This window comes from Pseudopipra pipra, chromosome 3 (genome assembly GCF_036250125.1).
Source record: "Pseudopipra pipra isolate bDixPip1 chromosome 3, bDixPip1.hap1, whole genome shotgun sequence".
NCBI lineage: Eukaryota > Metazoa > Chordata > Aves > Passeriformes > Pipridae > Pseudopipra > Pseudopipra pipra.
In genome coordinates this window covers 93075431-93095517 of record NC_087551.1, presented here as the reverse complement: position 1 = coordinate 93095517, position 20087 = coordinate 93075431, and the positions used below count along the sequence as shown (strand labels likewise).

General features: G+C 35.4%; 1 protein-coding gene across 1 annotated transcript in view; it reads left to right on the top strand.

Moving 5' to 3' along the window:
• The window catches only part of LOC135410693 (microcephalin-like), a 99296-nt gene that overhangs the window by 54480 nt on the left and 24729 nt on the right, over positions 1 to 20087 (top strand). The window contains exon 4 of the mRNA XM_064647401.1: positions 12711 to 12818. Within this exon, the coding sequence (XP_064503471.1) occupies positions 12711 to 12818 (108 nt within the window). The remainder of the gene's footprint in view (positions 1 to 12710; positions 12819 to 20087) is intronic.

Below are 20087 nucleotides of genomic sequence, written 5' to 3'. Positions count from 1 at the left end.
CTCCACTAGGGAGAACTGTGGTTGTAGGAATACTGGAGAGAGAAACAAGTTCACCTTTTGCTGCATTTTTGGATGGGTTTGTTTTTTGGGGGTTTTTGTTGTTGTTTTGAATCAATGAATGAATAAATGAGTAAATGGCCAGTTGCTACGGCAGCAATTTGGCAAAAAGGTACAGAAAACACAGGCATTATTCTGAGAACTGACAACAGACTACTAGTGGAAGACTCTTACCAGCGCAGCAGGCATCACCAGTTAGTTACTACTTGCTGTGCTTCTCATCTAGCTCATGGAGTAACACCATGAGGTTCACCATGGTAATATTTTCCCCAACTTTTTCTTGATACTCCCAGGCTGTAGGGGCAATAACTGGAATACAACCCCCAACACACGTAACTGAGAGAGGGTTTTCTGTTTCCCCATCTGGGTCCAATGGACTCGTATTGCTTTAATGAAGTGCTCTGTCCTGCTGTCCAGGAAAGTTAGTGAGCATTCACCTTGCCAACGAAATAAATACACATCCCTTTAACCCTTCACTGCAGGATACTGCCGTATTTGGTTCATCTTTTGGAGCATTTGATTGTGATCCTTCACCCATTCTATCCCTTTGGGAGCAGCTTTCCCAGCTGTGGAGGAGGAAGTGGTCTTCTCTGCCTCCCCAGGGAGTCAAAGCCAGTCAGAGTTCAGGGGCAAAGAAAGTAGTAACAGCTAAATTTAGAAAACTGGTGTGAAAAGTAAGGCAAGTTAAATACACTTTTGTCCTTGAAATCTGAGGAAGAGGAAGGAAGATGCCTGAATGCAAGCCTTTTTACTGAGCCGCAGAGGCATTATGACAAGTCTGCTTGAAGGGAAGGGCTTATTCCAAAAAAGCTGAATGACGGAGAAGATCTGTCCCCCGTCAGTTATGAGAAGGACCGTCTCGTTATTAGACATGTTGAAATAGGGAGGAATTTAAATAATTTGGCATGGAGTCTTATAAATGTCAGTATGAAATTGAGTAAAAAGTTATAATTCAGACTAGTCGCTTCCTCTCGGTGTTTCTTTCGTGGTTGTTCTCTTTAATTTCTACTGACATTATGGAGTGTCATATTTACACTCATGATACTTTTATTCTGTAAACTAAAATATAGCTGTTTAGCCTGTGATTTCCAGCTTGCTTTAGAGCTGAGTGTATACAGTATTTGCCATAAAATAGCAAATAGTGGCTTGGTATATTTAAAGTACAAATTAGATCTTTCCCTTTTTAGAAAGAAGATACCCACTCTACAAGACTCACCTTATAAGCAGAGCTGAAATGTATATTTTCTCAAAACTAAACATTTAGAACGTTTTGCCAGATGTGTGCAGGCAATTTCCTTTCCTTGGGAAACAGTAAATTCCCTTACTCAGCCAATCCTGGTTCTATTCCATGCAGCATATAACTGAGCTGCTTTGAGAGAGATGCCTGAATTCTACTAACATTATCTTTCCAATTATCATTTTACATACAGCTGCACAGCTTCTGTTTGACAGGCAGATACAGAAATCTTGTGAGATCTCTGATAGAAAAGGAAGCATATAAATTTTTGAAGCAGTGTAAGAAAATGTTGACTTGGCTTTAGTCCGCTATCTGTAGACTTTGCCACCTAAAACTTATAAGATGTTGATTTAGTAGATAAGTTTCCATTTCAGAAGTTTTCTTTTTTTAGCAAGGGAAAAGTACATAATGAAATATGTGCAAAATGAAGGCAGAACAATTTAAGCAAGTAGGGTTTGGTGCTGCTTTCTTACAGGGGTATTTGATCTACACATATAAATGAAAATGCCGTAATGTGAGAATGTATAACTTCAAAACCAAATCTGAGATGAAAAATTATCTAAAACATGGAATAAATTAGTGAACTATTTCATATATTCCTGGTATTTACATTCCTCACATTTTGACACTCCATGTTAAGTCCCTACCTTTGGTTCCTGGTACTTAAATATTAGTTTGTGATAGTTCCATTTGCTGTCTTCAAAATATTTTCTTCCACTGGGACTATTTTAGCATTTTTCTCAGGAACAAATGTCAACAAGGACAAGACTCATGAACTTGTAACTTAAAAAACAGGGGACAGGATCTAGGACCCTACTGGATTTCTAGTCTGCTGAAAATCTTATCTGTTTTTAGATCTTTCACTCTCTCTGAAAGAGAGGAGTGACAGGTTATTATGTTTTCCTAAAAGCCAAACCATTTCTTTTCATCAAGACTCATAGTTCAGATCTTTAGCACTTTAAAATTAATGATAATATCTTACCAATCATTCCTCCTTTCCTCACTATTTGCTTATTATCCTTTTTTATTCAGTCTGAACTTTTCTGTCAGCCTCTCATGATTTATTTAAAAAAATCTCAGGATTCCCCCTCGCTTTTTCAGATGCAGCTTATTTCTAATCACTCAGAACATCTGGTGTAACACCTTGTGAATTCATAATCATCTTTATGTTCCATCTCTGATGTTCTGTCATGTCTGCTTCGAGTGCTTTTCTTTTCAAAAGAGGGCATTTGCCCAGTAGTTCTCATATTGTACTTCTGCTGAAGGGACAAGAGGTCAATAATCTGATCCACTGAAAATTTCATTTACCACCCTGACTTGGTGACTCAGTCTGTTTGTTCCCATCTTGCCTTGTAACATCCAATCCATCATTTCAGTACGCAGTATTTTTGCTAGATGTCACAACATTAGTGGAAGCATAATGCAGCCAAAACCAGACTTTGTGTCTTCCCTTGGAAATGCTTGCGTGCTCCCTTTTTCTCTTTCACAGTTGATACTGCCACCATCCTTCAATGCATTTAAATCTATAATCTGCAAGTTATGTTTATATTCCTTCATTTCTTTGGTATTTTATTCTCTCCCGTTTTTGAGCTATGCTTTCATTAATGTATCTAAAATTCCTATCTTGATCCTTATCATCAACACACTGAATTTCATAACATATTCTGTCTGACTCCTCCATAACATTTGAAATGTGACTTGCTTATGAAGCTTATTATAGCAGTTCTACCTCACTTAGTAAATTACATTCAACTTTGCTATCTGTCAGAGCTTCACACAAGTAGACTATCTATTTAATTGCTTTGAATATTTTCATTTTTGGAAGGTCTAAATTCAGCACCTCTCCTACCAATATGGCAGTTTCATTGCTTGCTTTGTAGCCACTGGCTGGATTGGCTTTTGTGGATTGTCTTGGGTTGAACTTGGGATGTCTTTTCTCAGTTAATCTGACATTTAACATGACCATATTTTCCGATTATAGATTTATTTTGGTGTCCCACTTTTTGTTATATATTTGCTTAAGGCTTTTTGACCAAGATTGCATCAACATTAAAAGGAATTATACATTTTATGTATACATAATTATATCTGTATGCTTGGTTGTAGATGTTGTAGATGCTAAAATATAATTGGTCATGTTAATTTCATCATCATCACGGCCAGGCTTCACGAACGATGATTTGGGGAGGGCTCTACCCACGTTTGTTACAAGCACACTGGTGGCTAAAAAGGCCAACACGAGATAGACATGTCCGGTTGCAAAAGGCACAGCAGAAAGACTCCTTAGGTGGGCTTCTGCAAGGCACAATTCTTTCTGCATTGTCTTTTCTGCGTAGCATGTTAATTTAGATGGGGACTTTATAATATCACACCTTGAGCAAGAACAATAACACAAATTAATGTTTTTTTGAAATTCTTGTCATTATCACTCCAGATTCCAAAAACTCCTTAAATACAAAATGCTTCTTACTTTATACTGTTTCATTACTTTTATAGTGATTTCCTGTATCAGTCCAAATTTTCAAGCAATAGCTAAGGTAGAATTCACAAATATCTATAAAACTGTAATCTATACAGATGTAGGTAAATATGTAAGAAGATTCTCACTGTACATTAATGAAGTTCCTGTTTGTAGGACAGATGGTAGGTTTCTTCACTCCAAGCATTTTATAATAGTGAATGTTATTTTAATCTTTGAATGATGAATCATCCATGTGTAGAACTAGGAAGTGAGTCCTTGGATTGTGAAGAATAGCTGCTATATGTCCTTCCTCCCTAACACTTATATTGTTTGGCTATACTACTCAAAGAGTGAGCTTATTCTCTTCAGTTATGTGATGACAGCAAACTTCAGCTGGTAAAAAGTGTAATTACATCTTAAACTCAAATAGCACAAGTTCAAAATTTACATGGAAATTACAGCTGTGTTAAGGATCTTGCAATTGCATTGTTGAGTATCTTTGACAGTGTTAAGTATTGTGCCCTGTGTTATCTCCCATAGTGGGCAAAACATAATACAGCACTTGTTTAAACAAGTTGCCATTGGTTTGAAGCTGAATAACTTGTGTGCTAATGTGTAGCAACTACTCTAGTAAAGCCTTTAAAACCTGTTTTTAAAAATTGTTCCCATAGCACTTGCATATTTACTCTTCATTGTTGAACTATAAGGGAAAGAATATAACAGATGTTCTTACTCTATATGCTTATATACTGTTTATATACTTTGAAAAATGTCGTTTAATTACAGTTTTGTGCACTTGGACAATTTAAACCTAAAATCTTTATGCAAGGGTTTGACTTTTGTTGTATTATGTCAATGTTGTATTATGTTGATGTGAAAAGGCAGCAGACTCTGAAAGAATCCAGAAGGCTTTTGGAGAATGAGAAATCTGCCTTACTGACATCCTAAAGAAAAATACATGTGTCGTTTGTTTAAAAGGATGTATTTTTAAAATGTCTAAGAAGTTGACAATAAGTTAGCCCTACAAATCACCCCAGTCCCTGTGATTTAAACCCTTCCTCTTGTAAGCAGTCATTCAGGTTGGCGGAAGGTTCTCTCATCTGATAATAGCACACTTATTTGATAATAACAGCCTGTCATACTTCCGAAGAGCATGTTCAAGTTAAGAATCTGAATTCAAAGATAAATTGATGTCAAAGAGAGAATGAAAAGGAAGTGAGAAATTGTGTAAGAGGAATAAACAAAGCTTTCAGAGAGAGAGAGGACATTTACAGCAACAGTAAGGTACCTAGTTCCTGACATCTGTTTCCCTCAAGAAAAAAATACAGTACGTGCTCTAACCTTTTTATGGAGAGTGCAAGAAAAATATTTGCAGCATATTTTCATATACTCATATTTGTTGAACTGTATTATGGATGTGTAATTTGAAGAGGGCAGAGCAACTGCAAACTATTTTTGCAGTCCATAAAGATAAATATTTTCTTTTTTCAGTACTAATAAACATAGTTCAGTAATAGTTCTCAAAAAAAGTGCCCACCCTCTTTCTGATTCTGCCATAAAAACTGGGCATTCTTTTTATCACCGATCTTTCTGCTGTACAAGGAAAGGAAGGAACAAAAGTGGGGATTTTTCCCCAGTTAGTGAGGCATCAGAACCCATGATGGGACAGGACAAAGATTACCTGCATACAGACACTAAGATTAGGGCTCCTTTGAGTTTGGACTCCTTGCCTCTATACAACCTATTACTCTGTAAATATTGACATAGGTACCTCACTGGCTGAGTAACAGTCTGTTCTTTATCTCTCCAAATAAATCATTTGCTGGAAAGACAATCCTCCATCTCCAGTGGAATGTGTACAGAAGATCAAATCTCTTATGAGTATCCTATCATGAAAGTGGTATATTTTCTTCCCAACACAAACCAATTAGAAAGTCCTCTTACTGGTCTTTCACTTTATCTAAATCTGATTTACTTTTTGAGTAGTTTTACTACACAGAAAATTCAAATCTTTTAAAAACTTTATTTTGTTCCACTAGAAATATATATGTACAGGAAATCTGAAAACATTAGTCGATGATGTCTATATTGTTTTGAGTATGAATCCACATTCAGCCTAGCCACAGTCAAACTGACTTATATTTACAAATCCTTTCAAATATTTCAATTTTAGCTTAGTAGCTTCAGTTTAAACTTGATTATAGAACATCTTGCTCGTAGTTGTATGTTCTTACTTGATTTTTATGTCAATATTTTCAGTCAAATCTCTGATCAAATTCTATTATAAAATAATAAAGCTTCAGCTTTGGTGTTAAATGATACATTCTCAGTTGTCACTGTTTCAGCCATAGCCTGAGGGATGTTACTAATAGCAATGTCCTGTGAATAGCATTTTTCTTGAACATAAATAGTTTTATTTCTGGTTCATCAAATTAATAATCAGATTATGTTCTTCTACTAATTTCTGCCTTTCTTTGCCTGTTTGTCCACTTAAGTATCATTGTTAGGAGGCAAAATGCATATATTAAAATATTTACTAGATGATGCCATGACAATTAGAAGAACATCTCCTAATTCAGCCAACTTAGAATATTTTCCTTTTATATTAATGAAGATTGTATCCTTGTACAGGATGTCGAGATGGCCTTCTTGGATTAAATGCAAAAATCAGGTCAACCAAGACTTTCTTGTTGAGTCAGAGAGATTTTTCTCAGTTGATCAGAAGGGAACTCTTGAGTAACAAGCTCAGATGACAGCATCTGAACTTAGGTGAAGTGAATGTCATGAAACTTATGGAAATAAGTGATGGTTATTCCAGATTTCAGACGTGTTTCATTGTCTCATGTTTAAGTGATAGATATATTATGAGTATTTTTCATTTTATTACAATTCAGACTATTGTATCCAAACTATATTGTTTTGCCTCTCATCTCTTTTGGTAATGGATTCATGTGGACTGTGAATTGATTAAAAAAAACAAGCCAGCAAAAAATTGGGTCTAAGTGGATTATTCACCCTGGAAAGATAATTCTTTTACACTTTAACTTCAAGGTTAAGAGCACTATACCTTTGGTAAATGTCAGCTGAAATGTTGAAGCAGTGACTGTTCTGGAGCCCCACTGCAGCTCCTGGTGAGAAAGGGTGGGCTAACAAAGGACTGAGTTTTCAACCAGCTTTGAAGTATTCCAGGCAGGACTAGAGCAAGCAGGGAAATGGTTAGGAGTCATGGCCTAAACTTTGTTTCAATTTCATACAAAGTATAAAGATACATTTTCTGAAGCTAAGATCTATGAGGCTGTAGAAAAGCCTCTCATGAGAAACGGTGGAATCCCTTTTGTATGAGTAATTTAATATAGATGGGCAAAACACTGAAATATGTAAAGAAAAATCCTGTACTGGCAGGAGTATGAATTAAGTGACCTAATAAGCTTTTTCATCTCTTAATTTCTCTCATCAAACCTCATCACTTTGATGAAAGAAAGAAAAATGTTTATGTTGGATCTCCGTGTGAAAAGTGCTTATAGGAAAAAATATCCCTCCTCAGATGATAAAAATATAATTAATATATTTGAAAGAATTCTTGCGTTTTCTCATAGCTGTGAAATTAAACCTGTCAGCCACAAGCTAATTTAGTGTCTGCAAACTGCTAAGCACAATTATTGCTATATAATGCAGCAGTGATTTTAATATTGGAAATTATTATGGATTTATATTTTTTTGCAATATTGGGACAGCTTCATTTTGTATTATCCATAAGTGACATGCAAAAGAATATAGTTAATCCAATTGATAAAAACATCAGAGTGAGACTGTTCATAGACTACTATTGCCCACAAGAGAACCTGCACTTCATAGATATCATGAACATAACAGACCACAAAGTTTACATCAAAATCAGACTGCTCTTCTTTTCTATTAAGTTGGGATAGATTCATTTCTGACTTTTAAAACCTCTGTTTTGGAACATTTATTTTATGTGAAGTGGACTCCTTTGTATTCTTATGCTTTAACCTTGCTGGTTCTGCCATGGGGGCAGAAAATCTGCACTCACCTACTTCTGACCTAACTCTGCTGGCCCACAGCTTAAGACTGCAGTACACCCAATAAAGAAAAATAACACATACTTTTAAGATAGCTATTTCAATAAACTGATAGCCTGCAGGACTAAGAAAAAAGTGATGCTTTAAAGGCAATCTGGACGCCTCTCATTTAGACTTTTCTTGTATCAATCAAAACCTTTTTCTGATGTGTCTATCGTGCGAAGTGGTTAGAAGCTGCTGAAGTAAACAAAATGTGGGTCTGTTCTCCATTATTGTAATTTGCAGATACCCTGTGACTGCTTAGAGAGGATGGCCCAAGGCTTTTAAAGCTGTTAATGACATGAAGAGAGGCCAAGAACTGTCTTTATTTGCAACATATAAGTGTATTTTAAAAAATAAACCAGAATGTGTGAATCCTCAAACAGTTGCCATTTGCATTAGTTTTACACAGTGAGAATTTTTTTTTAAAGGTACAGATTTCTCACCAAACATTCATTGGACTAGTTAAACATTTGGAAGCATTTTCAAGAGGTGTCACCACTAGTTAAAATATTGGTTTTCATGGCTGGTCCAAATGAGAATCAGGCTTTGCACTATGTGAAACTCGGTTCCCTTTCATTGGTTTCTCAATGTTCATAAATTCATTAAATGTTCGATCATCAAATTCCATCTCTTTTCAGTCTCTTTCATGTCAGAAGGAGCACCTGTTCCCAAACAATGAATTGGCAGATGGTGTAGTCAGTACTGCCCCATATTACAGCTAGGGGAATTAAGTAAGAAGGTAAACAGAATGGAAGGTGTTCAGGATTAGAAATAAGGGAGAGGGGGTTTCTTATCTTGTCCTTTTTTTTTTTTTTTAATTATTCTCTTTTTAGTTAATCTTCTGTTATAAAAGTAGAGTTGTGAATCCTAAATACTAAATGTTGAATTTTGGGACAGTTTGGGACTGTGTAACAGCTCTGCACATGGACATCAAATACACTGTAGTTGGTACTGCATTTGCTGTACATGCAGATTTTATCCATGTATGCACTGTGCCATTTTCCCAGCTTACTAGGCATCTGAAAAACAGCCTGGTTTCAATGAAAATATGTGGAAAGCCATGCTCCATATGCTTTTCATATGAGACACAAGACTTGACTGTGTAATACTGGACATCCCCTGGTACATGGGACACCTGCCAAGCTCAGCAGAAAGAAAAGATACAGGCAAGAGAATAAAACCAGAGGAATAAATGATTTCTAAATCCTTATTCTGTTTCTAATTTTTATATTCTACTCTGGTCTCAGCTGTTACAGTCACCTTCTAACAATGTATCTGAGCTGGAATAGCCATGTATTCTGTACTTTAAAATCCTTTGTGGTCAAAACTTTAAGATGTTTAATATGCATAAATGAATGACAGATTTTCAGAGGTTCTCAGTGTAGGCTTAGAGTCTTCCAAAAATCCTAGTATGTCTCCCTTTGTATCTTTAGGTAAGAATGTATCTCTGATCTATTAGCTTGGAAAAGCATAAGAGCATTTCAGTATGTTACATGCATGAGTAATTTAGATTTTATTTGAAATGTAAATGGCAGATGTTATAAATTTGCTAAACAGTTTTGGGGTAAAAATTAAGTCTTACCTTGTTTTGAGCCATACTAGTGTTGCCAATTCTTAGGTTACTCAGCCATTTTGGTCTGTTACATCCTACATTGTGAACTAATTAGATTAAGAAAAAAAATATTGTTTCAATTTTGGGGAAATAGTTCTATTCCTCATGGTTACAGAAGCATGAAAATTTTACTCTGCAAAATGGCAATAGAATGCAGCAAATAAATAAAAACCATAATTTTTTAGCATGATTTTGGAAGCCAGGATCCTGATTTCTGTGCAGTTCAGTTAGCAGTCCTAGACATCTGAATTCCCCTCAAAAGTCCCATTGTAAGACCTTCCTTTCACATCTCCAAAATGTGAAAGTAAATACGGATAACATCAACTTATTTGACTTTGCTTTTGAGACTTTGTTTTCTTGTATCTATTTATACATCTAATACTGTTAAACCCCTTCATATTGGAATGTACATGTTTATTATGCCTAGTGAGAAACAAGTCCTCTCAATACCTTTGATGCTGTAGAAAACTTCAAATTAAATTGGAATTGGGTGTCCTGCCTACAGTATGATCCACAGTCACAGGTTTCACTTACTAAAACATACTGTGGCTGTTAGTAGAACTTTTATAATACGCAGGCTAATTCACGTGGAGGATTTTTTTAAGCACTTCAACTCTCAGTCTAACAGAAGGAATCATGAGAATATTTACCTTCATTTATAATGGTTTAAATATTAACTACATTACAATAGATGGCATAAATCACCTACTTGGGATTGTCTCACTTTATGTACTAGGTCAAAAAAGGTACTAATAGGCCATCACTTTCTGCAAGTCATATGCTGCTTCTCCAATATTCTGATACTCTACCACTGTTAGTTTTCCTGTGTTACATCCGTGAAACTCAGAATAATCCCTATATTAATTTGATACATTGCTACAGACAAGAAAAAAAGGAACTTTCATATATTCAGGATGAGAACGTAAATTACTATTTTTATTTAATAAAGATAGATTGTTGAGCCTGGCACTAATTTTATCCTTTATTACCAGTGAAGACATGAGAACTTGAAGTACATCCTGCTTCCATACCAGGGAAATTGGCTCAAACTGGAAGGAGGAAGACATAGTGTCATTTTTTTTGTGGACTGTGTCCTTTAAATGTTAGTTTACAAAGGCATTCTGAGTCAAAAGGCCAATTTTAGCCAAAAGTTGTTTTTTAAGATGTAGTACATTCAGACATACATAGCCTATGCAGACAAAATAGCCAAGATGAGTTCCAAAACCTGTTGGACTTTATGGGCGCATCTGATTATTGCTCAGGAACCCATTCTGGGAAGGACCCCCACATACCTGTGTGGTTTCTCTGGCTGATGTCCTTATCTATGCACTTGAGCACAGGGTCATGTCCTGCAATGACTTACAAATAACCTTTAGCACCACACTAGCTGCTAAAAAGAATTCTGTTGTAGCTACATAGCTAATTCTCTGGTATAAAAATCATTGTCTGTAATTCCTTTTTACCACTCTGTAGTCTTGCTTACACCATGATGACCTCATATGTCTCACTAGTAGGATCCTGATGCCTTCCATACACTTTGGTCACAAACTTTTTGCTGGTTACTTTGCTTGCAATTTTGATGTATGACACCAGTTTTCTCTCTGCATTTAATTGGTTTGGACAACATGGAAATGAAAAATGAGTGAATGTAAATTTTTTTGCTAAAGGAAGGTGCTAAGTGTTGACAGGATGGCTGATTCCAGCCGAGAATTTTCTGTGCAATATAAACATAGAATACATTTCATAAACCTAAACTGCAGTTTTTGTTTGTTTACTTTTGGGTTTTGTTCCAAGTTTCTTGAGAGAACATGATCCTTAAATGAAAAGAAACACTAGGATGTGTTTCCATATACTTATATGGGAAATACTGTGATAACAAGGTACCAGAAGAGCAAGCAAGCCTGCAGTAAGGAAGCTGAACTTAATGTATAGGTAATAAGAAAAGCAGAGTCAGGCCCAGTCATCTTTGCAGCCAATATTCATTGCTAACAGAAACAGAGGTTTCTATTGTTCTGTTGATGTAGTTTTGGTAGAATTCTGGTTTGCTGCAATTGTAACACATTCTACTTTTACATTATCATCTTAACTGTAACCTTGCACTTCTAGAAAATCAGCGTTTGGGAAAACTGTACTATCATTAAAAAAACACAGTTAGAGTTTTATTCTGGTCTTTTTTCCATGTTAGAAAAAAACCTGATCGAGTTTATGTGCCTTTGTGGATTTTTTCTCTTCTAGTGATGTTACATTGTGATTGTGTTTGCCTGTATGAATCATTACAAGCTTGCTGGCAGATGGTCAGTTACACTTTGCAAAAGTGCTTAATGTTAATAATCAGCTTTTAGCTTTAATATTTCTTTTCTTGGGATAAGTAATATATATTATCCTAATGCCTAGAAAAATCATGGTTGTTTTAGTCACTGCCATCTAAATACTTTTATCCTTCAGTAAAAAAGTTTTCTCTGTACATGTTCAGTATTTCATGAGTGAAACTTATTGCATGTATAGATGGTAATGCAGAAAAATTAGTGTTCCATCTTTCTTATATGAATGAAATGGAAGAGTGAGTGATTCATGAGACCAATATGTGCTAAAAAACCCCCTGGGTTCTGCACATCAATGATTTTTTTGTTGGTTAAGCCATTCAAGCACCATGGGGGCTATATACTTAAAGCTTCAGCAATCATGCTTTGTCTTACTTGAATCTCACACTTGTTATGGTGGAAGGATATTGCTCATGTATATTTTATTGCATAACAGTAAATCAGGCTTCTATGCAGTGTTTATCTGTAATGGTTAAAATGCTGTCAGTCCAAAATACATTCCATTTATTTCAAAGGTGAAATTGTAAAGAATTACTTCTGTGTAGCGCAGTAAAATGTGTTTATCAAGAAATGTTGTTTTATAAGAGGAAAAATTTATTGGATTATGTGCTCTTATCATTATATTATAATTTATTTAAAATAGTTTTAGATGGAATAGCTGAATAAGCCAAAATATGGTGGAACTTTGTGGAGACTCTTTATGCTGGGAAGGTAAAATTTCTAGTCTAGCAGTTTTAGTGGAGACAGCTGTTGAGATGTTCTTGTTGGCTTTTGTTTATTATAATTGTAGTACACTATATCCAGGCAATAAAATTAGTTATAAATCTGACTCCCTCAAAACAGTGTCATGCAATAGTTCCAGCAAAAGTGAATCTTAGTAATTTAATTAAAGTTCCCTTATTTTTAATAAATTCCTTACTTTTTTTTCATTTATTTATAGGCAAAAGGTTGTATTGCAACTCTATTCATGTTCTTGGAAGAGCATATGAAACTGAAGTCCATGACAAGGTTTCTACAGTGTAGGATCACGGCCTACAGACCTGATAAGGTATTTTTATGAATGGAATTTTCAGTTACATCTCCTGAGAGCATTAGAATGTATATTTTAGCTGATACAGCTCCCCTTCTCAGACACTTTCGTTTGTCTAAGGCACAGTCTTAACGGCAGCATTCTGTCCTCCAAAATCGAGGCTGAAGTAATTCACAGATAATATGGAGAAAATACTCCATGAACCTATGCCAAATTTCATCCTGCTAATCTTAGTTTCACTGATATAATGGGCTCCTTTGATTTCTAACTCCCATACCTTTCCTTGAAAAAAAATTCAATTTTGAAATGTATTCATAAGATAGTTGCCGAACCAAATTCCAACTTCAGCTGATTTATTTTGCATTTTTTAATTTCTTTTTCTTGTGGGTATATATTTTTATATATAGACATACTTCTGTACTTGTTATTACTGTTTTGTGATTTATTATGTGTTGATGAGATTCTATTATTATGTGTTGATGATATTGTAGACCTTGGGGGATTTTTCAAAGAAAAGAAGTTCCACTGTCATGTTTTTCTTACAGTGATTTATATTCTTGTATTGAAGTTATTTATCAGAAGTATTTAAAAGATCATCTAAATTCATAATTTTAAAAAAGTATTATTTAATATTTGCCCAAAGTTGGTCCCAGAGGCTGCAATCATGAAAGAGCCTCACTTTGCTAGTCAATATATTACTATTACAAAGGTAGTATTTATTCATTATTTTCCACTGAACATAAAACCAGACTTTGCATCTAAATGCATTGTACAAATTCAAAACAAAAGATAGTGTCTGCACTAGGGACCTTTTAAGCTACAGAGGAATACTTCCATCCTTTTTTTTTCCCAGTCTGACTGAAAGGTCACATTTTACCCATATTGCATCCTACCGGATTTATTTGTGGCCTGGGGCTTTATCAACTTCATTTCAAGCAGAAAACTCTGGCAGTGGTTGACATGACAGACTTTTACCTGTGGAGCTTATTTGAGACAGCCTGATTCTGCTGACCCTCAAAAGTCTTTGCTGCATGGCATGCCTACTTTTAAATCTATAGTAGAGAGAGAAGTTTATTGGGAATATGCCTGAGGGATGGGAATTTTATAGGTAGTCTGAATGGAGTGGATTTTTGTTGGCTGTTTTAACAGTAACTGTTAATTAATATCTAACTTTTAAACTTGTTAGTTTTGGGCAATCCAGGGAAAAAGTGTAAAAATTTTGTGTAGTACTAACTTTTAACTCCCTAAAATGGAAGGAAATAAACATTGCAGAATTAGCTTAAAGGAGTCCTTGCTAGCATGTTAAAACTGAAAAACTTGTCCCAAAATTTTACTGATATAACAAAAGTTTTGCCTGGCCTCATAGATTCCTTCCCGAATCAAGGTACATTTTAAGTGTCTGAAACATCTGAAGTTTCAACACAAAGCAATGCCAAACTTTACAGATTTCTTGAATATTATTATTGAAATTCTGGTTTTAGTCTAACATGAAGGAGGTAGACAACTACGACGTTTTGCACAAAACTTTGCTATGTGAAACTATATAGGTGACTTGATTGTGGCTTAGAAGAAAAACTATTGAAAGCTCTGTTTGTCACATCCCATTGGGTTTTTGGTGTAGCTCAACTCATGCTAATAAAACAAAAAATGTTCTTCTTGAAGTGGTAGCATAGTGTGATCCCATTATATTCTCTCCGTGGTGTAGATTGAGCTGGTTGCTCACGTAGGAGATGCTGAAGGACACACAGTGGTTCATCTGACATGAAGTTCAACAATGTTTCTTCTTAGGTTATTGTGGTTTTTTCCTGATATTTATAGAATCATAAATCATAGAATGTTTTGGGTTGGAAGAGACCTTAAAGGTTGTCGAGCTTCAACCCCCTCCAGCATGGACAGGGACACTTCCTTCCATTAGACCAGGTTGCTCAGAGCCCCATCCAACCTGGCCTTGAACACTCCCAGGGACGAAGCATCCACAACTTCTCTGAGCAACCTGTTTCAGTGTCTCATCACCCTCACAGTAAAGAATTTCTTCCTAATATCTAATTTAAACCTGCCCTTGTTCAGCTTAATGCCATTCCTTCTTGTCCTATCACTACTGCCCTTGTAAAAAGTCTCTCCCCAGCTTTCTTGTAAGCCCCCTGTAGGTACTGGAAAGTGCTCTAAGATCTCCCAGGAGCCTTCTCCCAGGCTGAACAACGTGAGCTCTCTCAGCCTGTCTTTGCTGGAGAGGTGCTCCAGCCCTTTGATCATCTTTGTGGCCTCCTCTGGAATTGCTCCAAAAGATCCATGTCCTTATGCTGGGGGACCCAGAGCTGGATGCAGCACTCCAGGTGGGGTCTTACGAGAGCAGAGGAGAGGGGCAGAGTCACTTCCCTCAACCTGCTGGCCACATTGCTTTTGATGCACCCCATGTTATGGTTGGCTTTCTTGGTTTTCTGGGCTGCAGGCACACACTGCCATCCAATCTCCTATTGTGTGCTTTACCCTAGAGCATGACACCAGTGTTCTGGAGCTGCTGGCTGATTCTCAACCAACACCCACAAATCATTCTCCTTTTTTGGTGAGATCATTTCTCAAATTTAGGATTTTTCCAAGATTAACTGGGCTATTTCTATTTTCATGCTGACTTTGGAGGGTGTTGCAGAAGTAGTAGTGGTTCTTTTATCAGAAGTTTTCCACATCCTCTATTGGCTTCAACCATTTACAGTGCATGTTTTTTCTACTGCATTTCAGATTTGTCTAGAAAAAAAGCCTGAGCAGCTGGCTAGGATTTTAACTGCATATACTGGAGAACTTACCTTTAGTTTATAAGAAAAAGAAGCAGTGCTTTCCACAAAGATACAATGTGCACATGAACACCTGTTAGCAACAGTTACTTTAGTTACTCAAAATTACATTTGTCTGACTAATTATAACTCCTATTATAATGTTATTTTAAGTTTGAACTTCTGCCTTGGTAAATCAGCACTTCCATTTGTATGATTAAATGAATTTAGGAAAGAAACCACATACATTTTCAAATATAGGCTGTATTGTACCTAACCAGACAATTATATTATGTTGTGTTTGCAGGTCTGGTGTTTAATTTTTCATGGGAATTTGTCTTTCTCATGGTAATTGCAAATGAAGTAGACAGAAGTCTTTCATATGGAATCTAAACATTAACAAAAACTGAAAACTAAGGAAAGAGGACATTGTAAAGGATTCTTATTGCTCTTATCTTGTAAATCATGTTGAGGAAAACACAGGAATATTTCCATTAAAAAAAAATCCAATTATATGTCAGAGAATAGTGTATTACAAGTATTCTAAAAATATTCTTGAATCACTTCACAAGGTTGTATTACATTTGCGTGGCATTAGAGTAATTGATTATTACCTTCAATAGCTTTCATGAGACACTATTAGTGGAAATGCTGTTATCCATGTTTCATCTCAGAGAACTGCATTCCATAATTAAGTGCACTTAAAAAGCCAAATTAAACTGAATGAACAAAGTAACCAGTAAGGATGTTCTCTTGAGCATTCATTCTTACCATGATGAATGATGCTTGTTTTTCTCTTCTCTTTAATTAGAATGTTTCTACATTTGCCAAAGAAAATGTTGGAATGTGGACAAAAACTGAAATTATAGGAACGGAGTTTGATGTAATAGCTTATTTGTAAAGGAAACACAACTTGTTTGGTATTTTATTGAAACAGGAAGTTCAGAACCTCAGTACACACAAGCACAACAAATTCTCAGGTGCTAGTTGAGTCATCTGTTGTTGGAAGTAGTCTCATAGAAGGTTTCCCCTTGATTTAGTTTTAATCTTCAATTAACAAAGGGAAGGAAATTACAAACAGATTTAGTTTTAGATTATGTGCAAAGCTCTCTGTTGCTTTTTAGCTGTCACCCTGATGTGCATGCTTTGTGACTATATCATGCTGGCACTACCGGAGTGTGTCTGAGTGAATATATTCAGCTTTTAATGGGCAGAAGAAACCTGATGTGTTAATTTCATTTATGAAATAATATAAAACTTACTTACTCAAAGTACTCTTATTTTTCCTTCTTCTAGTCATCTCATACCTGATTTCAGCTTTACTGCAAACTGGAAAAGTAATCAGCTGTGATAAGGTTGTAATTGATAAAACTACTGTTTTTAGTATGGGATTATTTAATGTTTAATTGTCATATTTGTTTGTAATAAGAGGTCTGTTATATAGCAGAACAGAGTGTGATGATACATGTAGTTTTGTTTAACCGTGAAATCTTTAAAAAACAGTTTGGAGTTTATGTGAATATCTTCTCTTGCACAACTTAGCTTTTTCCTTCCTTCAAAGTCTGCATGACACTGGCCATCTTTGAATGAGAAGGATTTTATTGAATTCCCTCCAAATCCCATCATTACTGTTCCTCTGTTTAACCCCAGGAGTATTCCAGTGTTGTGCAGTAAGTTCTTTCCTCCATCAACAGTCTGAGCAATGATGGCTTTATAGCTCTCCCAGTACTAGTCCATAGCATAAGGACAAATGCATTAGCACTTTAACCAATAATGCAATTTTGAGAAAAAATTCCATGGATAGCATTAAAATTATCATGTTAGCTCCTCAATTTTAAAGTTAATAGAATTTTAAAATAAAAACAGACACGAATGCACAGAGTGTGCATTTTTAAACGTTTGCCCTTATGCAGGGATAGCTGTATTAGGTTCTTTTTCCTCATTCTCTGTGTATATACTTTAGTATAGTATGTGTGCAAGCAACAGTACCTTCTGTTACATCATGGTAGTTTACATCGTTATAGGACTAAAGCTGTATTCCTGATACACTCACCTTATTCCTACTGATTTTAGTGGGAATTCTGGACAGAGCCAGATATGGAAAATATTTATTTACACACTTTTACTAAAAAACTAGTTTGCAGGAGAGGAGTTACTGAGCATTTGTATTTTATCTAAGCTATCCAGATGTTTGACTAGAAAATAACTAGTAATCTTGCTTGTAGATCATGACTGTTTCTGTGCTTCAGAGTATTTGTCTTGCATTTAAGCTCAAATCCCAGTTGCTCACATTTTATGTACAGTATCAGCTTAGTATGCTTTGGTTTTCAAATTGCAACTGCTTGCTTATGCAAGGATTACCTCTTGAAAAGGCTTTCTGCTTTCACTAAAGTTAAAGCACTTCAGGAAAAATCCAGACAGACTAGAAAGTAGTTGCCTCTCTGTCCTGCACCATTCTTAGATGAAGAATGGTAGGAATACAGGAAAGGAACTAAGAAAGGAGGACAGGGTCAGCAGCTTGACCCTGCAAACTTTGCCCAGCTAGCATAAGAAGTCACTGAAAGTCCACTACCATAATAAGTCTGCCTATTTCTCTGTATTTAACTGTATCATAGCTGGCAGGCTCAAATTTAAAACAAAACCAAATTCCATAAGGAATTTACAAGAATATTTCTTTTTTTAAAAAAAGTTTTTTAGTAGATCACCATTACATTTTCAGTAAACAGAACTGGAATTTTTTGTGAATTGATTTTGCATTGCCACTTCAGATTTACACTTCAATAGCTTCACCTGTAGAGTCATCCTTTTATTTTATTCTTCTGCAAGATCACATGCAAATATAAAATAAGTCAAATTAATATTGTTTCATCATCTCTGTCACTAAAAAGAGCTAAACTAGAAATAAGTGATAAAAAAGTAGAAAAGGTATTACATGTTGAAATCCCAAATGCATTTAAAATCCTAATCAGGAATACAATTCTATTCTAAATAAGATATGTTCCAAATTTCTTCTTACTCACAGCAACAACTGAGATATCAAAATGAAGAAAGTGGTGTTCTCCAACAAACTTTTCTTGAGTACTGGTAACTTTAAAACATAATTGACAAAAAGCACCTGGTCAAATATTTAAACACCTGGGGTTTTTTTTGTTGTGTATGCACTGGCAATTCCACTTGCTACTCCTAGTGCTGAAGGATTAAATTACTTTGCTTTCCATGCTTCCTATGGGATCTTTTCTTCTAGTTTGTGATATAGATTAAGTGAAGAAGAGATGTTATGATGCATAAAGAAGTATTCCTGCCAAGCAGTACTGCTCAGGGAAGTTGTAGAGCAGAGTTGATCATGTCAGCAGTTCTTTCTGGAGTTTCTGAAAGCAACTCCAACCAGGTCTAGTCTTGCAGTTGGCAGCATTCCACAGCAATGACATCCAGTTTTGTGATGCCAGGTAATCTTTGAGTGGATTTATTTTTGTAATTCTCAGACATTTTTAAAGACTTTTCTCTGTTGAACATTGAATTTCAACTGAACCTTTAGTTCATATTTTAAAAACCAAGTGTTTCCTGCTAATTATAAGTGTAGTGCATGTGTTTCCCTGTAAGTAGAGAGGTTTACATGGAACTTCTGAATGCAGCTCTCCAGGTTTCTGCTGTGCTTCATCATTACCATGCATCTTTTTTAAACAATTGAAGAAAAAAACAGTTTTTAATTATACATGACTTTTTCATTAATATGTGGTCTGTTATGTTGTAATATATTGGGTGCTGAACAGAAACATTTTATGTTTTTGTTGATGAGGGAATACTTTAGGCTGCCCTACTTAGTTTTTCCTCTGCTGATACAAAAAAAAAATTAAAATAAGAAAGCAACTTTAAAAAAACCTAATATGCTGATGCCTGATTTTTTTAAAGCGAAGTCCTTTTTATTTGTCTCATGGCAGCATATAAAAAAAAAAGATTGAGAAAAGTCAAGCCTAAAAAATTTGAAGGAAAACTAACTCACTGTGTTCAAGCTTTGACATATTTCATAAAGCTGTTGAAAACCAAACCATGAAAGCCAGATTTATGAGCTTTTTTAAAGTTATTTGTAGATTCCCAAGACAATTGTGTTCCCATCACTTACTGTAGCCTTTAAAACTCAAATGACACTTAAAAATATTCGTGTTTGGCACACACTGAGTTACTACTGAGTGTTGCAGTGGCACACAGCTAAAACTAGAGAGAATAATGTATTCTGCCTTCACTTAAAACATTTCAATCTGTTGAGGCACAGCAAGAGGACTCACATTTTCATATTTTAAGATAAAACTAGGAATTATTTTTAATGTTAAGATTACTTTTATTGTGGGTTAATACAACTGTTTGGGAAACGAGCCTTTTGGGAGCATCTGTGTAACCCTTCACATTTGCCAGGCTTTTCTTTTCAACAAGATCACTCACTTTGTTATTACTGGAACAGAAAACTCTTTTATTTATCAAAGCATTATTCATCTGCACATTGCCAGGTATAGCAAATCTGTTG